The 24734-nt window shown below is 44.3% G+C and overlaps 1 protein-coding gene across 1 annotated transcript in view; it reads left to right on the forward strand.

Annotated features, from left to right (window-relative positions):
- Nucleotides 1-2964: 2964 nt before the first annotated feature.
- USP24 (ubiquitin specific peptidase 24) overlaps nucleotides 2965-24734 on the forward strand; it is an 82385-nt gene continuing 60615 nt past the window's right edge. The window contains exons 1-10 of the mRNA XM_054383907.1: nucleotides 2965-3276; nucleotides 16757-16922; nucleotides 17895-17962; nucleotides 19465-19608; nucleotides 20068-20190; nucleotides 21177-21212; nucleotides 21778-21843; nucleotides 22385-22450; nucleotides 23184-23258; nucleotides 24343-24501. Coding sequence (XP_054239882.1) covers nucleotides 2965-3276; nucleotides 16757-16922; nucleotides 17895-17962; nucleotides 19465-19608; nucleotides 20068-20190; nucleotides 21177-21212; nucleotides 21778-21843; nucleotides 22385-22450; nucleotides 23184-23258; nucleotides 24343-24501 — 1215 coding nt within the window. The remainder of the gene's footprint in view (nucleotides 3277-16756; nucleotides 16923-17894; nucleotides 17963-19464; nucleotides 19609-20067; nucleotides 20191-21176; nucleotides 21213-21777; nucleotides 21844-22384; nucleotides 22451-23183; nucleotides 23259-24342; nucleotides 24502-24734) is intronic.

Here is a 24734-nt window from a genome sequence, read left to right on the forward strand (position 1 = left end):
AAATAAACCTGAAAGTAATAATGACATCTAATAAAATACCTTACTTTTTCCTACAAATTTTTCTTCCATTCCCAGGGGAAAACAACACCAGCTGACTTCCATCAGGCTGTGAAAATTGAACCATGCTTCAGAACTGAGAAAGTGTAACTTCAATGTTGGTGATGTGAGTAAGCAGTGAGTCAATATTCAGCATATTAATTGAATGCATTTGAGGTGCTGGAATTTTTCTGAAGCCTGCCAAGCTTGAGCCATAACAGTTTCTTTTATAAATGGAGATCAGGGTGAATGAAAGACTTTCCTTAGATCCAGAAGCTGAAGTTGGGAGCCATACGCACATTACTTCCATCCCGCTGAATGCCAAACTACAGGAATGAAAAATGAAATAAAAAAATAAAAATTAAAATTAAAAACACAAACAAAAAAACAAACAAAAAACACCACCAAAAAAAAAAAAAACAGAGATAAATCAGCAAGATGAGGTTGCTGTGGGGTCAGTATATAGGGAACATGGCAGCACTGGTGACATGCTGCAATCTAAAAACTATCCCAAAACCTTGCCAGTCCAACAGACTGATCCATCAGTTTGTCTCTTTCTCCAGAGAAACTCAGGAACAGAGACAGACCCTTAAAGTTCATGTGGGTTAGACACCTAAGTACTGTTGGTATGGCCCTGTTGGAACAGAGATCTACTCAAGAGAGTCCAATAGAGGGCTACAAAGATGATGAAGGGACTGGAGCACTGCCCTGTGAGGAAAGGCTGAGAGACCTGGGGCTGTTAGTCTGGAGAAGACTGAGAGGGGATTTAATAAATGTTTATAAATATCTGAGAGCTGGGGATCAAGAGGGAGGGGACAGGCTCTGCTCACTTGCACCCTGTCTGTGATAGGACAAGGGGCAATGGATATCAACTCCAGCACAGGAGGATCCACCCAGAGCACTGGAACAGGCTCCCCAAAGACATTGTGGAGTTTCCTTCTCTGGAGACTTTCAAGACCCATCTGAATGCATTCCTGTATGACCTGTGTTAGATTTTGTGGTTGTGCTCTGGCAGGGGGGTTGGACTCAATGATCTCCTGAAGTCATTTCCAACCCCTAACATCCTGTGATCCTGTGATCCCTGCACTTGCAGGTTTCCTTTAGGCTAAATGTGATTTGCATCTAAGACTTCAGACAGCACTTTCTAGATTCCTAACCCGTGTGCTTTCAGTGAGTCAGCCACTGTTAACATGGAATAGTTTGCCAGAAAACTCAAGCCTTAAAGACAAATGTATGCATGCAGATAACAGCACTCATTTTGACAAATCTCTTTATCTCTTTCCTCCTTCCTCCTTTTTTCTCTTGCCATAGAAAAGACCTTACTAAAATGAGATAGTGATTTTTTGCCTGGGAGCTCACCAGGAGATCCAGATTTCCTGACTTTTGTGCAGTGTCAGAGTTCACTAAATGGGTTTTGAGAAATGCATACAACTTATTTTTGGCTTTGGGCATTAGTAATGTTCCAAGTTTTTTGCTCTCTGAATGAACTGTTCTTCATTCGGTACAGATTTGCATCTCTCTTTGCTATATTGTAGGATTAAAGACCACATTTCCCCAGAGAAATGTGCTGGAAGCTGGCAGTGATGGCAGCCCTCTCAGCCTGCAGTCAGGCCGTAACCTCAGGGTGTCCTGTGAACCAGATCTTCCTCTGGGGCAGGCCCAAAATGCTGCTGCTCACCTTTGCTCTGGGACTTGCTGTCCAGCTGACACCCACAAGTTGGACCATCTTCTCTACAACACATTTCACCCAAGAAAGGTTGGTTGGATAATCCTTGAGGTCCCTTCCAACCTGGGATTCTGTGGGCTCTGGGGAGACCTTATAACCACATTTCAATGTCTGAAGGGGGCCTAGAGGAAGGCTGGGGAGGGACTGTTTAAAAGGCCTTGTAGTGACAGGACAAGGGGCAATGGTTTAATCTGGAGCAGGGTAGATTTAGGTTGGACATAAGGAATAAATTCTTTACAACAGGAGTGGTAAAATACTGAAACAGGCTGCCCGGGGATGTGGTTGAGTCCCCCCCGTTCCTGGAGACATTCAAGATCAGACTCGATGTGGCCGTGGGCAGCCTGATCTAGTTGGAGTTGTCCCTGCTGCCTGCAGGGGGTTGGACAATATGCCCTTTGAGGGTCCCTTCCGACCCGATGCAATCTGTGAATCGGTGAAACATAGAAGATTTTGGCAGCGGCCGGGACGTGGTTTCACTTCAATCCGAGAGTCGGCTAGCTACCCACCGCCCGTCCGAGCCGCTCTCACGCTGCTGCCCACTGCCACCCTTGAGCATCCTCCCCTCACACCCTGCCCGAGCCTGCCGTGTGTCGCTGCGAATGCCCAGCCACCGCCCCTGTCCCTGCGGGACTTATTGAGAGCAAGAGCCGTAATTACAGGAGGCGCTACCTGCGGGAAGGGTGCCGCCTATGGCCGGCAGCGCGGCTCCCTCAGGGCGGGCTCCGCCGCACCCCCAGGCCGCGGGCGAGGCGCGCGGCTCCGGCAGGGGGCTCGTTGCCGTAGTAACGCCGCTCCCCTCACGTGACGCCCTCGGCCACGCCTCCCCGCTCCCGTTGCCGTAGCGACAGCGACTGCCTCGCGGGCCTGCCCCTCCCACCTCCCCCCCCCACCATTCATGTGGCGCTGCACCTCCCCTGCTCACGTGACGCGAGCTCTCCCCGGCCGGGCTTCGGCGGCCGCTTCCGGGCTGAGGGGCGGGGCGGAGGGGCCGCGTGTGTGAGGAGGGCGCGCGGGGGGGCGGGGGCGGTGGAGGGGTGAGGCGCTCCCGTCAACATGGCGGCGCACGGGGCGGGCAGCGCCTGAGCCCGGCGCCCCTGGGTTCGCAGTTTCCCCCCCCCCCCCCCCCTCCCCTACCCCTTCTCCTCCTCCTTCTCCCCTGGCCTGGCCCGGCCCGGCCAGGCTCGGCCTGGCCCGGTGCGGCCATGGAGAGCGAGGAGGAGCAGCACATGACCACGCTGCTCTGCATGGGCTTCTCGGACGCGGCCGCCATCCGCAAGGCCCTTCGCCTGGCCAAGAACGACATTAACGAGGCCGTGGCGCTGCTCACTAACGAGCGGCCCGGTCTCCACTACGGCGGCTACGAGCCCATGGAGAGCGGGCAAGGCCCCCCTGGCGGGCACGGCTCCCCCGCCGGCGGGCAAGGCCCCCGCGGCGGCGACGGGGACGGCAGCGGCGGCGGAGGAGGAGGTGGCTTCGACCCACCGCCCGCCTACCACGAAGTGGTGGAGACCGAGGTGAGCTGCGGCCTGCCCCGGGCGGGCTGCCCCCGGGGCCGGCCTCCTGTCCGCACCCGCCGCCCCGCGGGGCGACTGGAAGCTCGTCGGGAGCCTCCCTACTGCGGGGTTGCTGGCGGACAGGCGTCGCCCCAGGACGCGGGTGCCCCGGGGGAGCCCCAGCTCCCACGGGTCGGAGGCTTCTCTTCCCACCGCCCTCCCGCCTCGCCGGCTTGCTCCCGTTCGGGACCGGGGACTGCGCGCCGTGGCTGCTCGTTTCGTTCGCTGCAAGGTGAAGAGCACCCAGGCTGTTCCTTGGCATTCTAGGAATGTGTGGCTACCGTAGGATTTTTTTTTTTTTTGCACACACTTCCCCCCACCCCCACCTCCCCTCCTGTGCCTTCTTGCATAATTCGAGTGACTAATGACTATCTAGTATTTTTTTTTAAACTGTTTGCACAATGCGATGGAAAGTGCACTCTGGGTATTACTTTATGTACACTTTTATTAGGATAAGCTAAGTATCGATTCTGAAATAGGATTCCAGTACGTTCAAATGTTTTCACATCAAAGGCTCTAATTCAGAACTGAAACTATAGCTATCTTCTGAAATGGTCCTGAAGTGCTGGAGAATGCCAGCCTTCCCAGTTTCCCTCCTTCCTTCTTGTCTGCCTATTTCTCTTCTCTCTTCCATCCTTTTCTAGAGCACTGAACTCTGCAACCAGCAGATAACGCTCATGATGCTTTCCCTGCAGCGTGGAATAGGCTTGTAGCACTTAGCTGTGAAGTGTTCTGCTCCTCCAGGCCTTTTTCCCAAAGTGCTCATATGAAAAGGGCTAATTAGTAGCATCCAGACTCTGGAACTTGTGGGGATGAGAACAGAAGAACAGCACAGCTGTGTGGTACCAAAGGGCCACCTTGCACAGTCTCTCTCTGAAGAAGCAGTTGATAGAAGATGCCTGAGCATGTGAATAAAAGCAGGGAAGTTTGTATACCCTCCCAGGCTTCAGTACACAGGATCCTGAGGATTTCCTGCACCAGCAGTGGTATCTGTGTGTATGCATCTATAAATACATATATATACACGAAGGACACATGCACATATCTTCTTGTATGTAGCTTCTTGCACTTGCATAGATCATCTCTAGCCTCAGCACGTTGAAGGCCAGTCTTGCACAATAATGATACATGATCCTGTTCACTGAATTAACTGGGATAGATCCTTAGCTCATATAAGCTGCTGATGTGTGCTTATGGGGTAAGGTGATCTGTGGGATGGCATGTGTGCTGTGCAGAAGAGGCGTCACCGTTTAACTTCACTGATTGAAGCAGCAGGGAACTGGTTTCTAACCTTGGCTGTGAAGGGATGGGAGTGAATGAGAGTTTTGCTCGATTGCATTCAGATCTCTGTAGCCACTTAGGGTGGATTTTCCTATCAGAGTTATGGTTGGGACAATCTGGGTTGTCTGTGACATCTCGAGAGAAGCTGTCATCATAAACTCCAGAGAAGCACTTTTCCCCCCACCCCTTTCTTGTTCGTATTACAAACGACCCGCGGACAGCTCTTAAGAGGATTTTTTTGCTCCTGTTATTTCAGCTTGTTTGTCTGATCAATCTTGGTTACACTTTTTAATTCCCTTTGCCACTCATCTTCTTGTTTGCTTTCACTTAAGCTTTTGTTAACCCCCCAGAGGGAAACCAAAACATTTCAACAGAGGCGAATGACTGCATCAAGTTGGTGTTTCAGAAGCTGAAGTATCTTGCCACATGAAACTTTGTATAAATTCAGGCCTCAAATCTCCTGATTGGATTCATTTGTGTGTGAGCATCTGTCAGCTCCTGCACAGGCACACAGCACAGTGGGGTTTTAATGGAAGAGCTACACCTGTGGAAATCTTAAGGCTTGGGATTTTTGCCTCTGTGTATTTGTCTGGTATTGCAGTACAACCTCTCAGCTTTTGACATATGTAATTTCCCCCCTCTTTGATAAAAAATACTATCAGTTCTTGGAGGAGGGAGTGTGGGGGTGGTTAAATCTGCCTATGTGATCTAGAGCTGCATGTTCTAAATTAGCCATGCAGCCATTATTGAGGTGTTTAATGAATAAATAGTCCTCCATTCAACACGAGCTGATGGCTGTACAGAAAGCCTTCACACAAATAGCAATATTATTCATTGTAGTCATACACACTATGTTGAAACATATTGTACCCCCATGCTGGCATGTGCTAATTCAGGTGTTATTTTGGGGGGTTTTTCCTCTCAGTGTCATCTCTCTGTAATAGCAAGCAGAGTGTGTTTTCCTCCTTGTCGTCGTAAATCATAGAATCACAGAATGGTTTGGGTTGGAAGGGACTTCCAAAGGTCATCCAGTCCAGCCCCCTTGCACTGAGCAGGGACATCCTTCACTAGATCAGATTGCTGAAAGCCTTGTCAGGCCTGACCTTGAATGCAGGGATGGGGCCTCAGTTACCTCCTTGGGCAACCTGTTGCAGTGTTCCAGCACCCTCGTGGTGCAGAGCTTTTTCCTAACATCCAATCTAAATCTCTGATTTCAAACCACTGCCCCTCGTCCTGTCACTCCAGGCCTTTGCAAACAGTCCCTCTCCAGCTGCTTTGTAGCCCCCTTCAGCTACTGGAAGGCTGCTATTAGGTCTCCCTGGAGTCGTCTTTCCTCCAGGCTGAACGTCCTCAGCTCCCTCAGCCTGTCCTCGCAGCTGAGGTGCGCCAGCCTCATCTTCGTGGCCTCCTCCAGACCTGCTCCATCAATGTCCTTCCTGTGTTGAATGAAATGAAGGCCATTTTCATTTTTATTTAGTGTGTATCTGGTGGAGTATTAGATCTTTGGTTTGATTTGGGGGATTTTATATATCATCGATGTACATGAACACATAAACCAAAGAGCACAATTATTTCACATTAATACAATTTTCAAGTCTAATAACTCTTCATGAAGAAAAATTTGGGTTAGATTAGTTTAAAAACAACAAGAAGGCTTTAATCATTCTCCAAGGGACATTTAACAGGTCTGTTCTTTGCATCTCCATCCCTTTTGTTGCTTTTTTTTTTTGGGCTGAGCACAGTTTACCATATGTACAAAAATAGATTTATGAATGATTAAACCCTCTGCATTTTCCTTAATCAGCAATGAATCCATGATGTTAGCATATGCTTATTTGTTTGCTGTTACATAATGCCAGGATCTGTTCTGTTCACTGAGCATCTTGATCAAAGAAAAGCTTGCCTTTGAGAATAGCACAGCAGCTGGAGACATGTATGAGTCAAAGATGGCTTCTTTAAATGAGATAGTAAAAAACAGTGTGAATACTCTTTCAGTGGTTAAGGCTGCTGGTATTCAGGGGTGCTTGGAAGTGGTGGAGAAGCCTGAGTGGAATAACTGGCCCAGAAGCAAGACAGCTGCTATGAGCTGGTCCAACATGCACTTTGTGATTTATGTGTGAGACTTGAGATAAGACATAAATTCATTTTCACAAGGGCTAAAGCTTCGTTTCCAGCAGGTTAATGCCCTCCAGAGACCACACAGTTGATTCAGATTTAAGGCAGTAGCTGTGTCATTGATGCTGCTGGCATGATCAGGCTTAACTCGTTGAAAGAAAAAGGGCAGGCAACTTTAGACGTAGGAAAGCAGCTTCACATTTGTTTGTGCAGTCTTTCTGAAATGTCAGGAAGTTCAGCTTCAGCTTTACAGTTGGAAGTTTTGCCTGTGTGGTGCCAAAGCACTTTGATAGGTTGAGATCATCAGCTTCTGCTAGAGATCTGACATAAGTTCTCTGTGTATGTCTGTCAGCTGAAGTAAACTGAAGTGCATTTTGGCAAGGATCTGGGAGTTCTGTGTTTATTCCTTAGGCAGTGATTCTTTGTGGGGTGGAGGAGTGGTATGCTCAGCTTTTCATGTGCCTGACAGATAAACTGTTTTATGAACTGCTACTAAATCCTTATAATTTAAAATAAGGCTATAAATGAATGTGATGACAGTGTCTGTCAGTGTGTCCATGAATTGTCAGGAGTGCCACAAGTGCTGGCTTTTACGAGTTGAGGGGGGGGAAAGGGATGGAGAAGAGGAGGCCAGATAATGTAACCAGAGAATCTAAAATCATGGTGAGTGGTAGGAACCCACTTCAAGTATTGAGTGTAGAACAACAGTTTGTATAACTTTCACTAACATAATCTTGATTTGTTTTTAAACAGCTTCTGAGAGTCATTACTGTGACCTTTTGGGTAAATCTTGATGAAGAGGTTGTATTACCTTCTAGCTATTCCTGTCATGCTCTTCTGATTATTTTTTCTTTAGTTGAACTGGATCAAAAGCTGATACATACCAGATTTTCCTAGATAAGGTTTGTAATAATACTCATCCAGGATGCTGTTTGATTTCAAGAGAAGGGGGGGCTGTAAAAGGAACAAGATAGTGACTGTAGTGAGTAGCAGTGCCAGGAACATTCTCACTAGTCATGCTGCAGAACTATCGTGTGCAAACACCTCTCTCCTTGTTATTAGAACTCTGTACCAGAAGCTGCTCTGCCACAGATGTGCTGCATCACGGTGGGTGTGTAACTTAACCTCTGCTTTAGCTTTAGTGTGTAAAATCAGGCTAATGGAGTGTGCTTTATTAGAAGTACCACAGGCATTAGGCTTGGGAAGTTCTTCGCTCCTTAAGTGGAAGGAGCTGTATTTATTTAAAGAACAACAACAACAAAAAAGTATTTAGCCTTCAAGCAAAGGAGATGAATTTCACACTACAGCTTTATCAATCTGAAGTCAGTCTCCTGTTTTGTTGAGCTTTGCAAAAGTGCGTATTGCTGGCATGCTCATGGTAGAAGTTTTACAATGTGGCTTGTATAGGAATTGGCCTTGTAAAACAATTAAGCAATCAAATAAAGCTCTGTGGTAGATTCTGGCATTGAGTCCTTGGCTGGATGCCATCAGAATGTCAAGTGGAATTAGTATTTTAGCACTCCTGGGTTTTGGCATCACTGTTCTGGAAAAATTAGTGGTCTTGGTGTAGAGCTTCTGTTTAGATTCTGGTTCTGTGAATGCTCTCTGAGATTTTGGAATAATAAACCCTGATTTTTCATTTGTGATACAACAAAGGCTGCTGGAGTCAGCCTTTCCTTGGGGAAAATAGGGCTGATACTGAGAGTTGGTTCATTTAAAATGTAAGCTTTGTTTCAAATAACTTAAAGCCTTTAGCATGTAATGTGATTGTCAGAGTAATCTTCAGGATGAGATGAGTGCTTTATGATAAGTGGTTCATCCGTGAAGGTGATGCCTGTGGGGTCAGTGGAGGTAGAAGACAACTCTGTAGCCAACTTCTCAGCTGGGCAGGAAGCATCTTTGGTATAATGTTCTCTGGAGGCATTTTCTGGTCATCTTCCCAGTTTACAGTGCTGTTCTGTGGCAGCTGTTTAATAAGGAAGTGAAATGCTGAGGAAGAATGAGAATAAAAACAAATTAGCCAGTGTTAGAAGTTAATTCCAGCAAATCATTTGGATTGCTTTTGGATTAAGGAACAGTAGCTCTTTGTATGAAGAGGGCAAGGATGGAAAGGAAGTGCCTATTTCTTTTGTAAGCTCTTACTTTGGGGCAAAAAAAAAAGAGAGACAGAGAAACCCACTTATCTGTGCTCCCATAGGAATGGTCTTTGGTGTGTATGTTTCAGTTATGCTTCATGGGCCAAATGAAAATTAATTTAAGAAAGCCAATGTGCTCAATCTTTCTTGCTCTTCATCTTCCTGCTTGCTGCTTTACAGGAGTTCTGGCTTCTTGTCCTGATGCCCAGCAGAGCATGAACTTAAGAGGCACTTAAAGATTTTTTTCATATTAGTTAATCACAATTTTGTATTCCTACATTGTAGAACTTCATTTCAAACCGTGTGCCAGCTGCTTGGTCAGACCTGGTTTCCGTCTCACTACACATCTATAGAACAGAAGTTCAGATGAGTGTTTGGCGGTGTTATTGAATTCTCCTTTCCAGAGCCTGACCTTTGGTCACTAAAACATCATCATAAATACTTCATCTGGTGTTTCTGCAGCACTTCACTTTTAATGCCTGGTGTTTTGGCAAAGGAAGATAGAGAGGCATTGACTTCAAATTAAATAGTGAAATGCTAAGCATTTGTGATTCATTGTTTTATTGTATTAAAGGGCAGCGTTTATCTGATAGCACACAAAGTTATTTTGAGTCTTTTGGAGGTAAGCATGGGGTTTGTGTTTATGAAAACTGAAGGGTTGGAAGGAGTAGCACTATTAACTCACTCTGGCTGTTTGGAATAACCATTTAAAATAAATCACAGGCAATACTGAAAACAGAAGCAAGATAAGTGTGTTTTCCTTGCTTCCTTATGAATGGCATTCTTAACAGTGCTTTCTGTGGCCTCTCCCTCCCCTGCAAGCAGTTATCAAAGTTCAAAATGCATTGCCAGAGGTGGTTGTAACAAATCTGTCTGCCTCAGGTTTCGCTGAGTGCTATGGTAACAGTAGTAGAAAAGGGCAAAGCTACTCCTTTTGTTCCTTTTCATTCCAGTTAAATGGATAGTTTAATTCAAACATGTTGTTTTTTTTTTTTTTTACAGAGCCTCAATGATTTTGTTTTGCTGTGATGTTCAGTCCTGTGTTTTTCTCTGAGCAATAAGGCAGGTGCCCTGGGGAATGTTGCTGAGTAACATCACACCAGCACCCTGGCAATTAGGGAGACCAGCACAAGCAATGTCTTTAGAAAATCCTAGCTGATGTCTAGCGTTCCTGAATTTCTTTTTCAAATTCATATTGTGCTCTTATTCCCAGTCTTACACAGTTCCTGGTTTTGAGATATGGGAGGAGGAGAAGGAGCAGTGGGGTGCTGATGGCGGATTTGTTATAAACCCTTACAGCTACTAAGAAGGGTTTAGTCTGACCATGTCAAAACTTTGTGAGAAGACTCACTAAATGAATCAGAATTTTCTGAGGGCAGCTTTATGGTGAGATGAGATTCCAGATCAGCTTCAGTTAGGGGTTGTAACATAGGATTTCTTTTCCTTTAGTGACAGACTGGTGTCATTCCTTTATATTAACATGATGAAGTACCAGTATGTTTTTTCTCATGATAATACTGCATTTGCTTGTGAAAAGTAGTATATAGTAAAATTTAAAAGCTTAATTTTTATCCCAAAAGAATAAACCAAAGCATCTGTGTGTCATAGTCATGGAATAGCTCAGGTTGGAAGGGACCTCAGAGATCATCTGCTCCAACCTCCCCACCTTGGCAGGGACACCTCTCAACTTGACTCAGCTGCTCAAGGCCTCATCCAGCCTGGCCTTCAACACCCCAACAAAGGAGACAGCCACAACCTGCCTGGGCAGCCTGTTCCAGAGTCTCACCACCATTGTACTGAAGAACTTCCTAAGCTCCAGTCTAACCCTGCTCTCCCTCAGCTTCAAACCATTCCCCCTTGTCCTGTCTCTGCACACCCTGATGAAAAGTCCCTCTGCAGCCTTCCTGTAGGATCACTTCAGCTATCGGAAGGCTGCTCTAAGGTCCCCCTGCAGTCTTCTTTAGGCTGAGAAGACTCCAGGGGAAGTCTTTTAAAAAGTCAGATCCTGTTTGTTGAAAGAAACACAGCTTTGGGGTTATGTTTCATAAGTTAGACTAGACTCCAGAGTACCTTATGTGATTTAGCTCCAGTGATAATAAATTCTAAATGCTTCTATCAAAATCAAATTAGCAAATTCCACTTTGACTGTAATTCCATTACTGAGGCTGCCAATTAGCACCAAACCACTTTCTTAAACTTGTTATTTTATGTAAAGTGAGCCATGTGGTAAACATCAGTGGCTTTAGTTAAAGAGTATTTGACAAGTTAATTAGCTGACTGCTGAAAGAATACATTTGGAAGCTTTGAACCTCTTGGTAATTAATTTATATTCCAGGTTTTGTGTGAGGACCAGTCTTTGTTCTGTGTTAGCCTTCCACAGAAAGCTTTGTGCTACAGACCTCAGCCATGCTTTATTAATTGGATATTTAACAATTTCTGGTTATTCAGCTCAGGGAGATGATGCCAGGTGTCCCCATGGTGAGAGTCTTGAAACAGTCCTTGAGACTGTTCACATGAGGGTATTTCCCTTGGGAGCCTCTCTGTGTGTATGTTTGGATGTAACTGCATTTTTTACACCTTGAACATAAGCCAAAAGAGTCAAGTGTGGTAAAGTGGGGGCATCTCCAGGGCTTTTCTGTAATAAGAGAGACATCAGAAGCATGGAAAATGAAGGTAAATGTTTGCCAGCAAATGTTTCTTGGTCTCAAGACTTCAGTAACCACAGGATGTGTGATGTGCACCATGACTCCCAGTATCAGAAAACTGATGATTCTTACAGACATTTCAACAGCTTCTTGGGATGACCCAGTGGCTGCCAGGAACACTTTCTTTGCTTTTTACTGGCCTCTTGGTGGGGAATATCCATAACATGTGTGGCCAGCAGATCAAGAGAAGGGATTCTGCCCCTTATCTCCGGTGAGACCCCACCTTGAACACTGAGTCCAGTTCTGGTGTCCCAACGTAAGAAGGACACAGAGCTGTTGGAGTGAGGCCAGAGGAAGCCACAAAGATGATCCAAGGGCTGGAGCACCTCTGCTATGAGGATAGGCTGAGGCAGCTGGGGTTGTTCAGTATGGACAAGAGAAGACTGCAGGGGGATCTTAGAGCTGCCTTCCAGTACCTAAAGGGATCCTACAGGAAGGCTGCAGAGGGACTTTTCATCAGGGTGTCTAGAGACAGGACAAGGGGGAATGGCTTGAAGCTGAGGGAGAGCAGGGTTAGACTGGAGCTTAGGAAGAAGTTCTTCAGTAGGAGGGTGCTGAGACTCTGGAATAGGCTGCCCAGGGAGGCTGTGGCTGCCTCCTTTGTGGGGGTGTTGAAGGCCAGATCAGATGAGTCCTTGAGCCCCATCCAGTCTAGTTGAGAGGTGTCCTTGCCCATGGTGGGGAAGTTGGAGTAGGTGATCTCTGAGGTCCCTTCCAACTGAAGCCATTTTATGATTCTGTGATAAATGCTCAGTAAGTTTGAAGCTCAAATTCACCTTCAAACCACGAATAAATTGAAAACCCTGTGCTTTTTTGTTGTTGTTGTTGAAATTATAGCTCTGTTCAGTTTATGTTTCTGCAGACTGAGTCGTGTCTTCCAAACATCTAGTATGAGTAAATATCTCTTAAAAGACATTTGCTGCACTTTGATAATTAGTATCTTTCTACAGAAAACCAAAAATCTAGCCTCAAACTGTCCCCTATCCAGCTTTTAAATCAATTTGTGTATGGATCTTTAACGTGAGGGATTTAGTGGCAGCAGCTAGGAGCTGCTGCAGCAAGGTGCAATGGCAGCTCAGCTCTTGCATAATTTTCTCTTGGCTCACTAAGCAGCACAGGCTGAAGTTCTTGCTCTGTTGACATTCACAAATGCAACTCATTGCAGGTGGGAACAGGCAGCTGCAATTAACACTTTGTAATTGAGCAGGTAAGAATTGTTACTGCAGACTCTGCTGACAGGGGTCTGCAGGTGAAAGGAAAGCTTTTAGAGAAATACTCTGCTCTACGTGGAAGCAAATAGTACACAAGGCCACAGCAGCCTCCCCAAAAGTGGTTTTCTGGGTCTCTTTGGTGAATGACATGTTTCTTGGTTTTAAATGTGCATAGAGATTAGCTCTCTCCCCTGAAGCACATGTTTATAAATATCTGAGGGCTGGGGGTCAAGAGGGAGGGGACAAGCTCTACTCACTTGCACCCTGTGATAGGACAAGGGATAGAAACTACAGCACAGGAGGCTGCACCTCAACATGAGGAGAAACTTCTTCACTCTAAGGGTCACAGAGCACTGGAGCAGGCTGCCCAGAGAGCTTGTGGAGTCTCCTTCTCTGGAGACTTTCAAACCCTGCCTGCATGCATTCTTGTGTGACCTGCACAAGATTCTATAGTCCTGCTCTGGCAGGAGGGGTTGGACTCAATGATCTCCAGAGGTGCCTCCCAACCCCTAACATCCTGTGATCCTGTCTTAAGAATGGTGTCTGCCAGTCAATGATGACCAAAATCAGGACTATGCAGTTCTGGTTGAACAGACTGGCGCCTTTCTGGGCAGGGGTTTAGTAGGGTTAAACTGACCAGCAAGAAGCTTTCTTGTCTCTAATAAGTGGAATGTGCTGAAGATGGGCTCCTGCAGTGTAGGCAGTTCCCATTGGTATTAGGGTAACATTCCCAGTACTGCACCCATTGTTATTTCTGGTGTAAAACCCTCATAATTTCACTACATTGTTCACAGAATCCTAGAATGGCTCAGGTTGGAAGGGACCTCAGAGATCATCTGCTCCACATCCCCACCATGGGCAGGGACACCTCTCAGCTAGACTCAGCTGCTCAAGGCCTCATCCAGCCTGGCCTTCAACACCCCAACAAAGGAGGCATCCACAGCCTCCCTGGGCAGCCTCTTCTAAAATCCCACATTATTCTTGCTCATGAAATAGAAAGTGTAGAAAACAGGGCTCTAAGCTATTGGAAAGGTCAAGGAAACATTCTCTTGTATATACATGCTTTAAAATGAATTTATGAGCATCTGAACATTAAGTTGCACCTCACTCACAGGTCAAAGGGAAACTCCCCAAACTATGCACAGGACATTACTAAAGAGTTAGACCATTCTCTTCAGTTAAGTACTTGCATTTTTTGATTAAAAGGCAAACTTTTGGGTTGTTGTGGTGGTGGTAGTTTTTTTTTTTTTTGGTTTGGGTTTGGGGAATGTTTTTTGGTTTGGGGGATTTTGTTTGTTTGGTTTTTTGGTTGCTTTTAATTGGCAGTTATGTATTCAAAACCAGTAGTAGGTCAGACCTGTCTTTAGCACAACTCTTATTTTGAAGAGCTTATTTGTATTAATTCACCATTTCTTTATGAATTTCTGTGTTATGGACACAGGAAAACACTTGTCTGGAAAGGTGACTGGAGCAGCATCACTTAGAAGCAGATAGAAAAGCAGAACAACAGGTAGATTTTTTTCAGCACTATTAGACTCCACTTCTTAAAGTACTCATTGCTGAGACTCATCTTACTTAGTGTTGACACTTTCCTCCAGGGAAGGGAGCAACCATACCTCACTTACTGCCATGGTTTGTTGAAATACTGCTTTCCTTTGCAGCAAGTCTGGGGTGAACTGAAACTGCTGAACACCTTGCACCTGGGTGTTTATATTAGGCTCAGTCTACCTTTATTAGACTTGGATCCTGTGCTGGTACTGTGTGGGCTTTCTTTATAACTGCACATTCATTTTCCACAGGAAGTGGGTTTGTGTTCTGGATGGGTGTTCTTTACAAAAGCTGTAGGCTAAACTGTTGTTTGCTTACTTGGTACAAGAAAATATTTCGTAGGAAACTTCGAAATGCTTGCAGTACCTTTTCATTTGGACCTCAAACATCTCTCCTTCAAAACATGAAGTGTTCAAAGAGGGCATGGTTTGCTAGATGTAAATTCTGTAAATTTGCTAGATGTAAATTCCAAGCACAGTGCCAGAGCAGATAACTGCAGCTTCAGAGGTTGATATTCAGGACTGTTGAAGTGCAGCTTCCCATAATGACAAATGCAGAACTAAATGTTTGTTGAGGGCTGCAGAGAGGTAGCATCTTACTTCCCAAGCATTGACATGTTGTTTTTTTTCCTGGGCACTATTCCTATAAAATTTTACTGCTGCTCTCCAGAACCTATTAGTAAGTCCAGCCACTGTGTGCCATGGTCAGTTGCACCAGTCAACTTTCAAGGATGAGATCTCTGCAGTTGCTGTTTCCTTGGCTTAATATTTTTGAATCATTAGGAATTTGACACATCTGGTTTTTAATAAACAGATCTAATCCTGCAAACAGCAAAGTGCCATGAGAGAGCTGGAAGCCCAGTTGCCTGCCAACATTGATTCTGTTCTTTGTATACCATGTCCTCCTGAGTTTACTTCTTTCTCTACAAAAGATCACAGAATGTTAGGGATTGGAAGGGACCTGGAAAGTTCATCCAGTCCAACCCCCCCTGCCAGAACAGGCTCACCTAGAGCAGATCACACAGGAACACATCCAGGCAGGTTTTGAATATCTCCAGAGAGGAAGACTCCACAACCCCCCTGGGCAGCCTGTTCCAGTGTTCTATCACCCTCACAGTGAAATAATGTTTTCTCCTGTTTCCATGGAACTTCCTCTGCCTCAGCTTCCACCATTGCCCCTTGCCCTGTCATTGGGCATCACCCAGCAGAGCCTGGCTCCAGCCTCTGGGCACTCACCCTGCACATCTTTATAAACATGAATGAGGTCACCCCTCAGTCTCCTCCAAGCTAAAGAGCCCTCAGCTCCCTCAGGCTCTCCTCATAAGGAAGAGAACCTATCTTGGTTTGTTCCTTTCTATTTGTTCTAGTAATTTTCCTGACACTGGCTTTTTTTCGCTCTCAAACATGTTTCCTGCTTCTTCTTCCTCCTTCCATGTCCCTGGCTTCTGTCTTAGGGCGATCTTGTTACCATCACGACACTCTTGTTTTCCTCAGTCTCTGACAGTTGCTCCTCCTTGCTGCCAGGCCTGATGGAGATTTTTGTCCTTTCTCCTTCTTCAACTGTCTGCTGTTGTGAAGGCAGGACAAGTTAGTCCATGTGAACTTTTTGGAAGCCAGTGTCTGTGTGAGGTTAAAAAATCAACAAAAGAAAATAAATGGATAACTTGTCCACTCCTCTCATTTGGCACTGCTGAGGCAAGTTACCTCATATGGCACTTAGCAAAGAACATGGGGCTTGTTCTGTGTGCTGCTTGTACACAGAAATAGCTACTGTTTCATGGCTCTGTCGAGGAAACCTGTAAAGCTTAGCTGCAGGCTTTCCCTCTTTGCCCCTCTGAACATTTTCCAGTAAGTCACTTTGCCCTGGGGAGAATTACAGTTTCTTTGTTGGACAGCTGTATTTGAGTTGTAAATTTTTTCTTTAGAGAATTAACTAGTGAAGGAAAAAAAATCCTGCTGTACTGGATTGGTGTCTTGTGTTTCTTAATGTGAGCAGTGATGAAATTGGCCTCCTTTGAGCTGTTCCATATTAAGCTGTTCCATATTCTACAGCAGTTGTTGAACAGAGGATTAAGATGCAGATCTATGAAGATCAAGGTTTGTGCTCTCCAATCTCGCAGGGACTGGAAGTACTTATCACTGGGCTCTGGGATCTGATATGCTAAGGAACAAGATTTGTCACTTAAATAGGCAATTAGTTGGCAATTAGTTATGTAAACATAGTAGTTATTACCTACACCAAGTACATAAAGGTATGTAATCCCTTCAATTCAAATTGAAATATTAAGTTCTGCTTTGAAGAACAGAAGGAGCCTTGGGGCTGTGGAGAATTTGTCATGCTTGTTAGGAGCACAGTGGCAGTTTGTGAAGCTGCTCTAAGTCCTTTAAAGGGTGTAGGAGAGAAGGATAGAAAAATTGTTTCACTTAAACTTCCTTTTTATTCACAGAAAAATGATGAAAATGGGAACTGCTCTGGTGAAGGTATTGAGTTTCCAACCACTAACTTGTATGAACTGGAGAGCAGAGTTTTAACAGATCACTGGTCCATACCCTATAAACGAGAAGAGTCTCTGGGCAAATGCCTAATTGCATCCACCTACCTAGCAAGGCTGGGTAAGTTCTTTCTACACCCACACAAAGATGATCTGTTCAAGGGATTTCAGAGATACTGTGGGAAGGCAGTTGTCTTTTGTGTTAATCTTGCAGTTGTTTACTTAGCAGCCTGCAGGAGGATCACATCTCTGTGCCAGTGGCTAATGTGAACTGTTCTACCCAATGCTCTCCAAAGAATGTTGTGTCTTTTTCTTCCTGTCAAGTAACTTGTTTGCTCCAGCTTTGTTTTGTAAGTGGAGCACATGTTTCTTTATGTTCTAATGATTGTAGGAATTTTTTTTTCAGAGCTGAATTACTGACTACTTGTTTCATTGTGCTGATTGTTTTCCATGAGTAAAAACAAGCTGTCACCTAAATCCATGCTGTTCCAGGCTTGTGTAACTGGTTGCTTTTTCTCTAGCAAAATGCTGGTACTGCATTAGCCATGAATTTGGCTTCTCTGGATTCAGTACTTTGGCATTAAGAGGCCCAACAACTGCTATGTAATGAGGGAACAAGGCAGTTTTTCCATCATGCCTGATGGCAGACTAAGGGAGGGGGTGTTATGATCTGTTGGAAGAATGGAAGTTGTTAGGTAGTTGTAGTTTGCTGCTTTGTTTCTAACCCGTGTTGAAAGGCCATGCTTAGATTTGGGGTTAGGAATTGCTGTGAAGCATCAGAAGTGATCTGAAGCTAGTGTAAGTTCTAAACTTTGAAGGGAGAAGTACACATGGTGCTAATAAAGCTTGAAGGTGTAATAGATGGGATGTTGGGAAACCTTATTTCCAAAAGGCAAATTGTCTTGACTCAACACTTTTTTTGTGGCTGAAGAAGCATACTAGTTATGAATGAACAGAAGCACTTTTTTTTTTTACTGCTGGGTTTGGTTGTGTTCCCAAAAACTTGCAATGAGGTCCCTGAGCTAATCTTTAAAAGTACACTTGGAAAAACAAAACAAAACAACTTTACCAAAGCCCTCTCCTTTCTGTAAAGGTCTTTCTGATTCTGATGAAAACTGCAAGAGGTTTATGGACAGATGCATGCCTGAAGCATTTAAAAAGGTAAGTAGGTACAGTAGACCACTTCAGTGTTGCTTTGCATTGTTCATGGTAGAAATGGTGTATTTTAACCCAAACTTCAGTAGCCAGGGTAAGCAGTGAGTGGATTCTTAGATTAAAATCATAATCAGTTTATTTTTCTAGATTGAAGTCATATTAAACTATTAGATTAAAATCAGACCAAGGCCTAGTTCTGCAGCTCTGGCCAGTGCTAGCACATAGGTTGTTTTTGTTTTTTCTTTAATGATTAGCTCTGTAGTAATTGATGGAGCCTAAAGACAGTTTTAAAGGCCCTTGGATACAGCCATTAGTGGCAAGTCCAGAATCAGATTTCCTTTAACACTATTCTTTCTGCTCCTTCTTTGGAGGGCTGCTAAATTCTCTCTTAGCTGCTTTTCATCATCTGTTTAGAATCTGTTTTTCCCTTCAGTGCCTCCTGTGCCACTCTGGCTGTTCTTCTCTGGGTCACTGTGGATTTTCTTTACAGAGCTCCCCAAACCAATTCTTTTTTCCCCACTGTTCCATCCCTTTTGGATCCTGTCTAAATTTCTTGCCCAGTTTTTCACCCCTATCTGTAAAAACACATACATCTTGCAAAGTCTTACTTGGTCCTAATCTTTAAGATACTGAGAATATTGAAGGAAGATCGAAATTTAAGGGGAAAAAAACTCCTTTTCCATTTGTCTATTAGAGTATTAACCTTACATACAGTGCTTTTTCAATCACTTGAGGGCTTTTTGCATATTAAATAAGCAGTGTAGATTGCTCCTCCAGAAGGATAATCTGTAAAAATCGAAGTTCAGAATGTGCTGAATTAAAATGGGCTGAAATATTTTCAAGAAACTCTATTAATGGCACGAAAGGGGAAAAAAAAAAGTAATTGTATTTGAAGTATTAAGCTTTTTAACTGCCTGTGTTCAAGCACAGCTAGGAGCAATTAAATTAAGTTTTCAGGTGGAAGCTTCATGTCCTTTATAAACAACCACATCAGAGCAGATTTAAACAACATGTTTCAGTAGGTGGGAAAGCAGCATTGAATCCCTCTCTCTTCATGGTGCATGTTCTTTTGTTTTTGCAATAGAAGCAGCTTACAAAGTGTGAATTGGGAAATGGTTATTACAGCTGAATCAGTGCAGCTTTGTGGCATGCCTGCTTGAAGATTTAATAGTTGTGTGTTCAGTCTGCAGACAAATTGGTTCCATATTAGTTGTTCTTTGCAAAGGTTACAGTCTCTACTAGTGCATGGAAATGGAAAACAGTTTGCTTTTGGTTCATTTTATTTGCTGTCATTAACCATGATTTAAGGTGTCCTTCATTTACATCAGCAATTTAATTAACTCTTAAGCCATTAGTGCAGGAAGAGCATCTGAAAAACATACCAGACAGTGATTAGTATACTCTAAGGAAACATTTGCTCTGACAACAGTTGATAAATGTCTCCTGTTTCGTGATTGTGCTCAAACTACCAAAAAAAAAAATCCTTTTGTTTTATTTATTTTTTTTAGCTGTTGACATCCAGTGCTGTTCACAAATGGGGAACTGAAATCCATGAAGGAATATACAACATGCTTATGCTGCTAGTGGACCTGGTTGCAGAAAGAGTGAAACAAGATCCCATTCCTGTGGGCCTGCTCAGTGTACTTACAATGGTACTTGCCTCTCTGATGCAGTTTCTAATATCTGGGTATTTGGCATTTCCTATTTATGCTGCTGATGCTTTTTCTAAGTATTTAAGTTGTGGTGTATGGTCTTAAAACCTGCAGCCATTGCTTGCAGTAGATTTTGAACATCCAGTATGCAGTTCATAAAGTGGTGGGTGCTGAAATCACATCTGTTGTTATTTCACTGTTTAATTTTTAACGTGCTTTGAGTTTATCTCCCCCTTTTACAGATACCTGGTTCACCGTGGTTTTGGATGTTGTCTGTAGAGCTTCAGAATGCTTTATACAATGAAAACTGAGAGGGAGGAGCAGGGGCCTTTATTTTTTTGCTTGATCTCTTAACTGTCAGCCAGGGAAATGCTCAGTTGAAAGTGTCAGATGTTATCAAGATGCCTTTTGAGAGTGGCATCAGCCCTGTTGGTCATTACCATCTGCTTCTCTTCCAAGGCATTTAACCCTGACAATGAATATCACTTCAAGAATCGAATGAAGGTGTGCCAGAGAAACTGGGCAGAAGTCTTTGGGGAGGGGAACATGCATGCTGTCTCACCCATGTCCACTTTCCAGAAGGTGAGCATGGCCATCCCCTAAAGCCTGCTTCAGAAAAGATTGTTTGATTAACAGTCATTTATAACACAAGAAGGCTGAAATGCATCCCCAAGAATTACAGCAAATAGATCCTTTGGTCTGTAGAAAGGAGTTTGTCCTCCCAGATTGTCCCAGTTCTCTGGTAGAGGCTGGATTTAGGAATTGGTGTCCTTTCATGTCTGAAGTAGCACAACAATCAGAGGGGTAGGTGTGTTGTATCTAAGCACTGACATTTGCTTGGCCATTGAGTATGAAATGGTGAGGCACTGGAACAGGTTGCCCAGGGAGGTGGTAGGTGTTTAAGGCCAGGCTGGATGCGGCCCTGAGCAGCCTGATCTAGTGTGAGGTGTCCTTGCCCATGGCAGGGGGATTGAAAGTGGATGATCTTTGAGGTCCCTTCCAACCCTAACAATTTTACGATTCCATGAAATGCCTAAGATGACTCAAAGCATGCAGCTCTTCCTGACATGCAAGGATAGGGATATCTTCAAGTCACACACTGGCAAAGAGGCAGTTCTTGAGGTTTGCACTGTCTTGTCACAGTTGTTCCAGATGAGTGGGTCTAAAAAAAACATCAGTGGAGTTGATGTCTCCTTCAGGAAACAAGTTTGTAGCTGTAGGAAGAAAATGCTGCTCTGGGAAAGGTTTTTTAGTAATGTTCCACACTGCTAATGTGCTATAAATACAGCTGCCTCTAAGTCAGCAGCCACAACCTGTGCTGTTGCCACAGCACATGGTCCGTGATGTCAGACAGGGGCCAAAAAAAGGATGATGGCAATGAGAACCAAGCAGAGCTCCAGCTAGGCTTAGGGAAGGAGCTGTTACAAACAGTTTGTTGTTTAATTTGAAGTAACAGTGCATGCATTTGAGATATGGGTTAGAATCTGTCTGTCCAAGCCTCTGTTGTAGGAGGCAAATGTTTAGCACTGAAGTTACAGCAACTAATGTGTGTGTTTTAATTGTTCAAGGAACCACATGGATGGCTGGTGGATCTGGTAAACAGGGTAGGTAAATATAAACCAAGCAGAATTGTTATTTGCCATTTAAATTCATTGGCCTCCAGAATAGAATTTCTTGACTCCCTCACCACTGTCTTGTTCTTCCACTCTTCATTTTTTCTGACAACCACCCAAAAGTAGTTTTAAGATTTTAATCCTGTCTGCATATAAGGAAAGGGCCGTGCTAAACACCTAATCTTGTTGTGTTTCTCCCTTGAGCACCTTGGCCTTAACATGGTAGCTATGACTAGTAGAAGTTGAGAGCTCAGCTCAGACTGCAGTGCTGTTTCCCAGTCAAAGGCCAGTCAGCTCTTACTTTGTGGTTTGGCTTTCTCCCCTGTACCTATTTGTACCTAGTGCAGAGTTTTGTCTGATGTTTAAACTGATGCCAGGTATAATTGCATTGTATTCCCCAGTGTGCTTCTGAATTCCCATGAAAATGTAAAGCTTGTGTTGAATGTGATGTAAAAGATACCTTTAAAGGGACTGCCAATGGGGTGTTTTCTAGAACAGCTGGTTTTAAGCTCTAATGCTGTGGCTCACTAGCATAACACTGATTATTTTATTTCAGTTTGCAGAGCTGGGTGGATTTTCAGCAATTCAGTCCAAACTCAATTCAGAAGATATTGAACTTGGGGTAAGTTCATATTCTGTGACAAGACTTCTCCCTTTTTTATTTCCTGATGATAGGTATCACTTGAAAATCCTGACTGGGGAGATCTTGACATATATATGAAACATTAACAAAAGCTTTCCCTCACTTAATGCTTTGGGAAGGAAATTTGTTCTATGGCTTTAACCCTAACTCTTGCATTTACACTTTTCATTGCTGTAGAAAGCAACTAAAATGTGATGTGCCCCCTCCCATTCTGTTTATTCCTGTAACTGAAACAGGATCACACAGAAGAGTGAGCAGAGACCAAGATTAGTGAAAGCTAGGAATTTTTTTTTTTTTCCCAGGCAGAAATAACACATCCTGTATGCCATGGAGTGAAATCTCTTCCCTGAACCATGTGTTGTTGTAAAGGACTTGTACATCATCATCAATTTGTAGGAACTGACTAGAAGTTAATGGATAACTGATACATAGTCACCTCCATTTCCTTTTGAGGTGTAGGTGACTAGCTCTGAAAAGATCTCCTGTGTGTGACCTTCAATTCTTGCTGCGTTTCTTTCAGGCAATCTCTGCGTTAGTTCAGCCATTTGGAGTTTGTGCAGAGTACCTCAACTCTTCTGTAGTACAGGTAAAATGCCTTTGTTATGAGTTATCAGAGGAGTGAAAAATTACAGCTGTGTTGGTGTGAAATTGGTGACTCATTTGAAAAGCCTTCGAAACTTGTTGCAGTAAAGCATAAGAACACTTCTAAGCATCCTGAGGGTGATGGATCAGTCTTTAAGCACAGCCATCTGCAGTCAGGTACCTCCAACTGCAACAGTGAGCAGCTTTGCTGCTGCCATTAGTAAGCTCATGGGAAAAGAATCTGGCCTGATGGATGGGGTTTGGGTTTAGTTTAACTTTCTGGCTAAGACCAAGCATGTGGATATGAGAGTTGGGAAAAATTGTGGTACATGAGAGGAAAAAAAGAAAATCACCATATTTATGCAAATGTGCTCCAGGCTTCACACCTGTACTCACTTCTAAATACTTTATCTGAAGAGGAGGTAGTTTAGGAGCCACTGGGAGTCAGAGAGGCACATGTATGCAATAACTGATGCATTTTGAAGGGTTGGTTGGGTGGTCTATGGTATTTTGCCAGCCTGCATTAGAGAGGTCTGAAATGCCTTCTTCTTCAAATTGTTTCCTTCTCTGGACGTACCTAACAGAGTAGTTCTCTGTGTGTGTAGGTGTTGCTTTATGTCTGAGACAATTGTGAGCTTTCAGCTAAGCATTTCCTTTTGCTGCAACCAGGTCTTCTGACTAATGTAATTGATTTCAGGAAACAAAATGATTGTCATGCCTTTTCTCACCTTCCTTAGCCCATGCTGGATCCAGTCATTCATAAAATGATTAAATATGTGCAGAACGTAGAGGAGAAGGACTTGAAAGACAAGGTAATGGTTGATACATTAAATATTTAGGAAGAATTTACTGTATGCCTTGGAAATGTTGGCATTGTAGACTAGGTCAATAGCTTTATTTACACTGACAGAAGTAGAGCCTGTTCTGAATCCTGACTGAATGGCATAGAAAAAAATCCATTTACTCAGTTCCATTCAACACCCTTTGCAGCAGATATCTGATTCTAAAATACTTGGCTGCTCTTGCTATCAAATATGGTTTTATTGGTCTCCTTCTGAAGTGCAGGAAATGCTGACTTGTCTAACTGACCTGAAGATGCTTATTGACTTGCAGTCTGTTAAATTGTTACAACTTGTGTGCATCCAACTGCAGCATCAGCTCTGTGATGCTGAGAATTTGGTGGCTGATAAAATGTCAGTGTAACTTTTGACTACTTCTTGTCCTACCCTCAATTTGGGATTCAGTGCTATTAAATTTGGAGTATTCATTTCTCTGCTTTGTTTATTGTAAACTGGAAAGAATTCTTAGATTGCCACAGAATCCTAGAATGGCTCAGGTTGGAAGACGCCTCAGAGATCATCTGCTCCAACCTCTCTGCCATGGGCAGGGATACCTCTCAACTAGACTCAGCTGCTCAAGGCCTCATCCAACCTGGCCTTCAACACTCCCAGGGAGGAGGCATCCACAGCCTCCCTGGGCAGCCTGTTTCAGAGTCTCACCACCATTGTACTGAAGACCTTCTTCCTAAGCTCCAGTCTAACCCTGCTCTCCCTCAGCTTCAAACCATTCCCCCTTGTCCTGTCTCTAGACACCCTGATGAAAAGTCCCTCTCCTGCTTCTGGCAGGAGGTACCCCTGGATGGTGCCCACTGCATGCTCAGAGGTCAGAGCACACGCTGTGGGCACCTTCCCCTCACTGGCTGTTGGCTCAAGCTCTCCCTCAGCTTCAAACCATTCCCCCTCATCCTGTCTCTAGACACCCTTATGAAAAGTCCCTCTGCAGCCTTCCTGTAGGATCCCTTCAGGCATGGGAGGGCAGCTCTGAGGTCTGAAACAGAATAAGCAAAATAGCAATGCTTTTATTCGTCCTGGTTTGGTTTGGTTTGGTTTCAAACAGAGGCTGGTCAGCATCCCCGAGCTCCTGTCTGGTATCAAGCTGCTGTGTATGCGCTTCCAGCCTGACTTGGTGACCGCGGTGGATGACTTACGGCTGGACATCCTGCTGCGCATGCTGAAATCTCCTCACTTCAGTGCAAAAATGAATTCCCTCAAAGAGGTAGGTTTGCATTCTGTGTGTGCTGAACAACTCCTTCCTAAGATCCAGTCTACATCTCATGTCCCTCAGCTTCAAACAATTCCCCCTTGTTCTGTCACTGGACACCCTTAGGGAAAGTCCCTCTGTGGCCTTCCTCTAAGGCAGCTCTAAGGTCCCCCTGCAGTCTTCTCTCCTCTAGGCTGAGCAACCCCCAGCTCCCTCAGCCTGTCCTCATAGCAGAGGTGTTCCAGCCC

Source organism: Indicator indicator, chromosome 10 (assembly GCF_027791375.1).
Source record: "Indicator indicator isolate 239-I01 chromosome 10, UM_Iind_1.1, whole genome shotgun sequence".
NCBI classification, from domain to species: Eukaryota; Metazoa; Chordata; class Aves; order Piciformes; family Indicatoridae; genus Indicator; species Indicator indicator.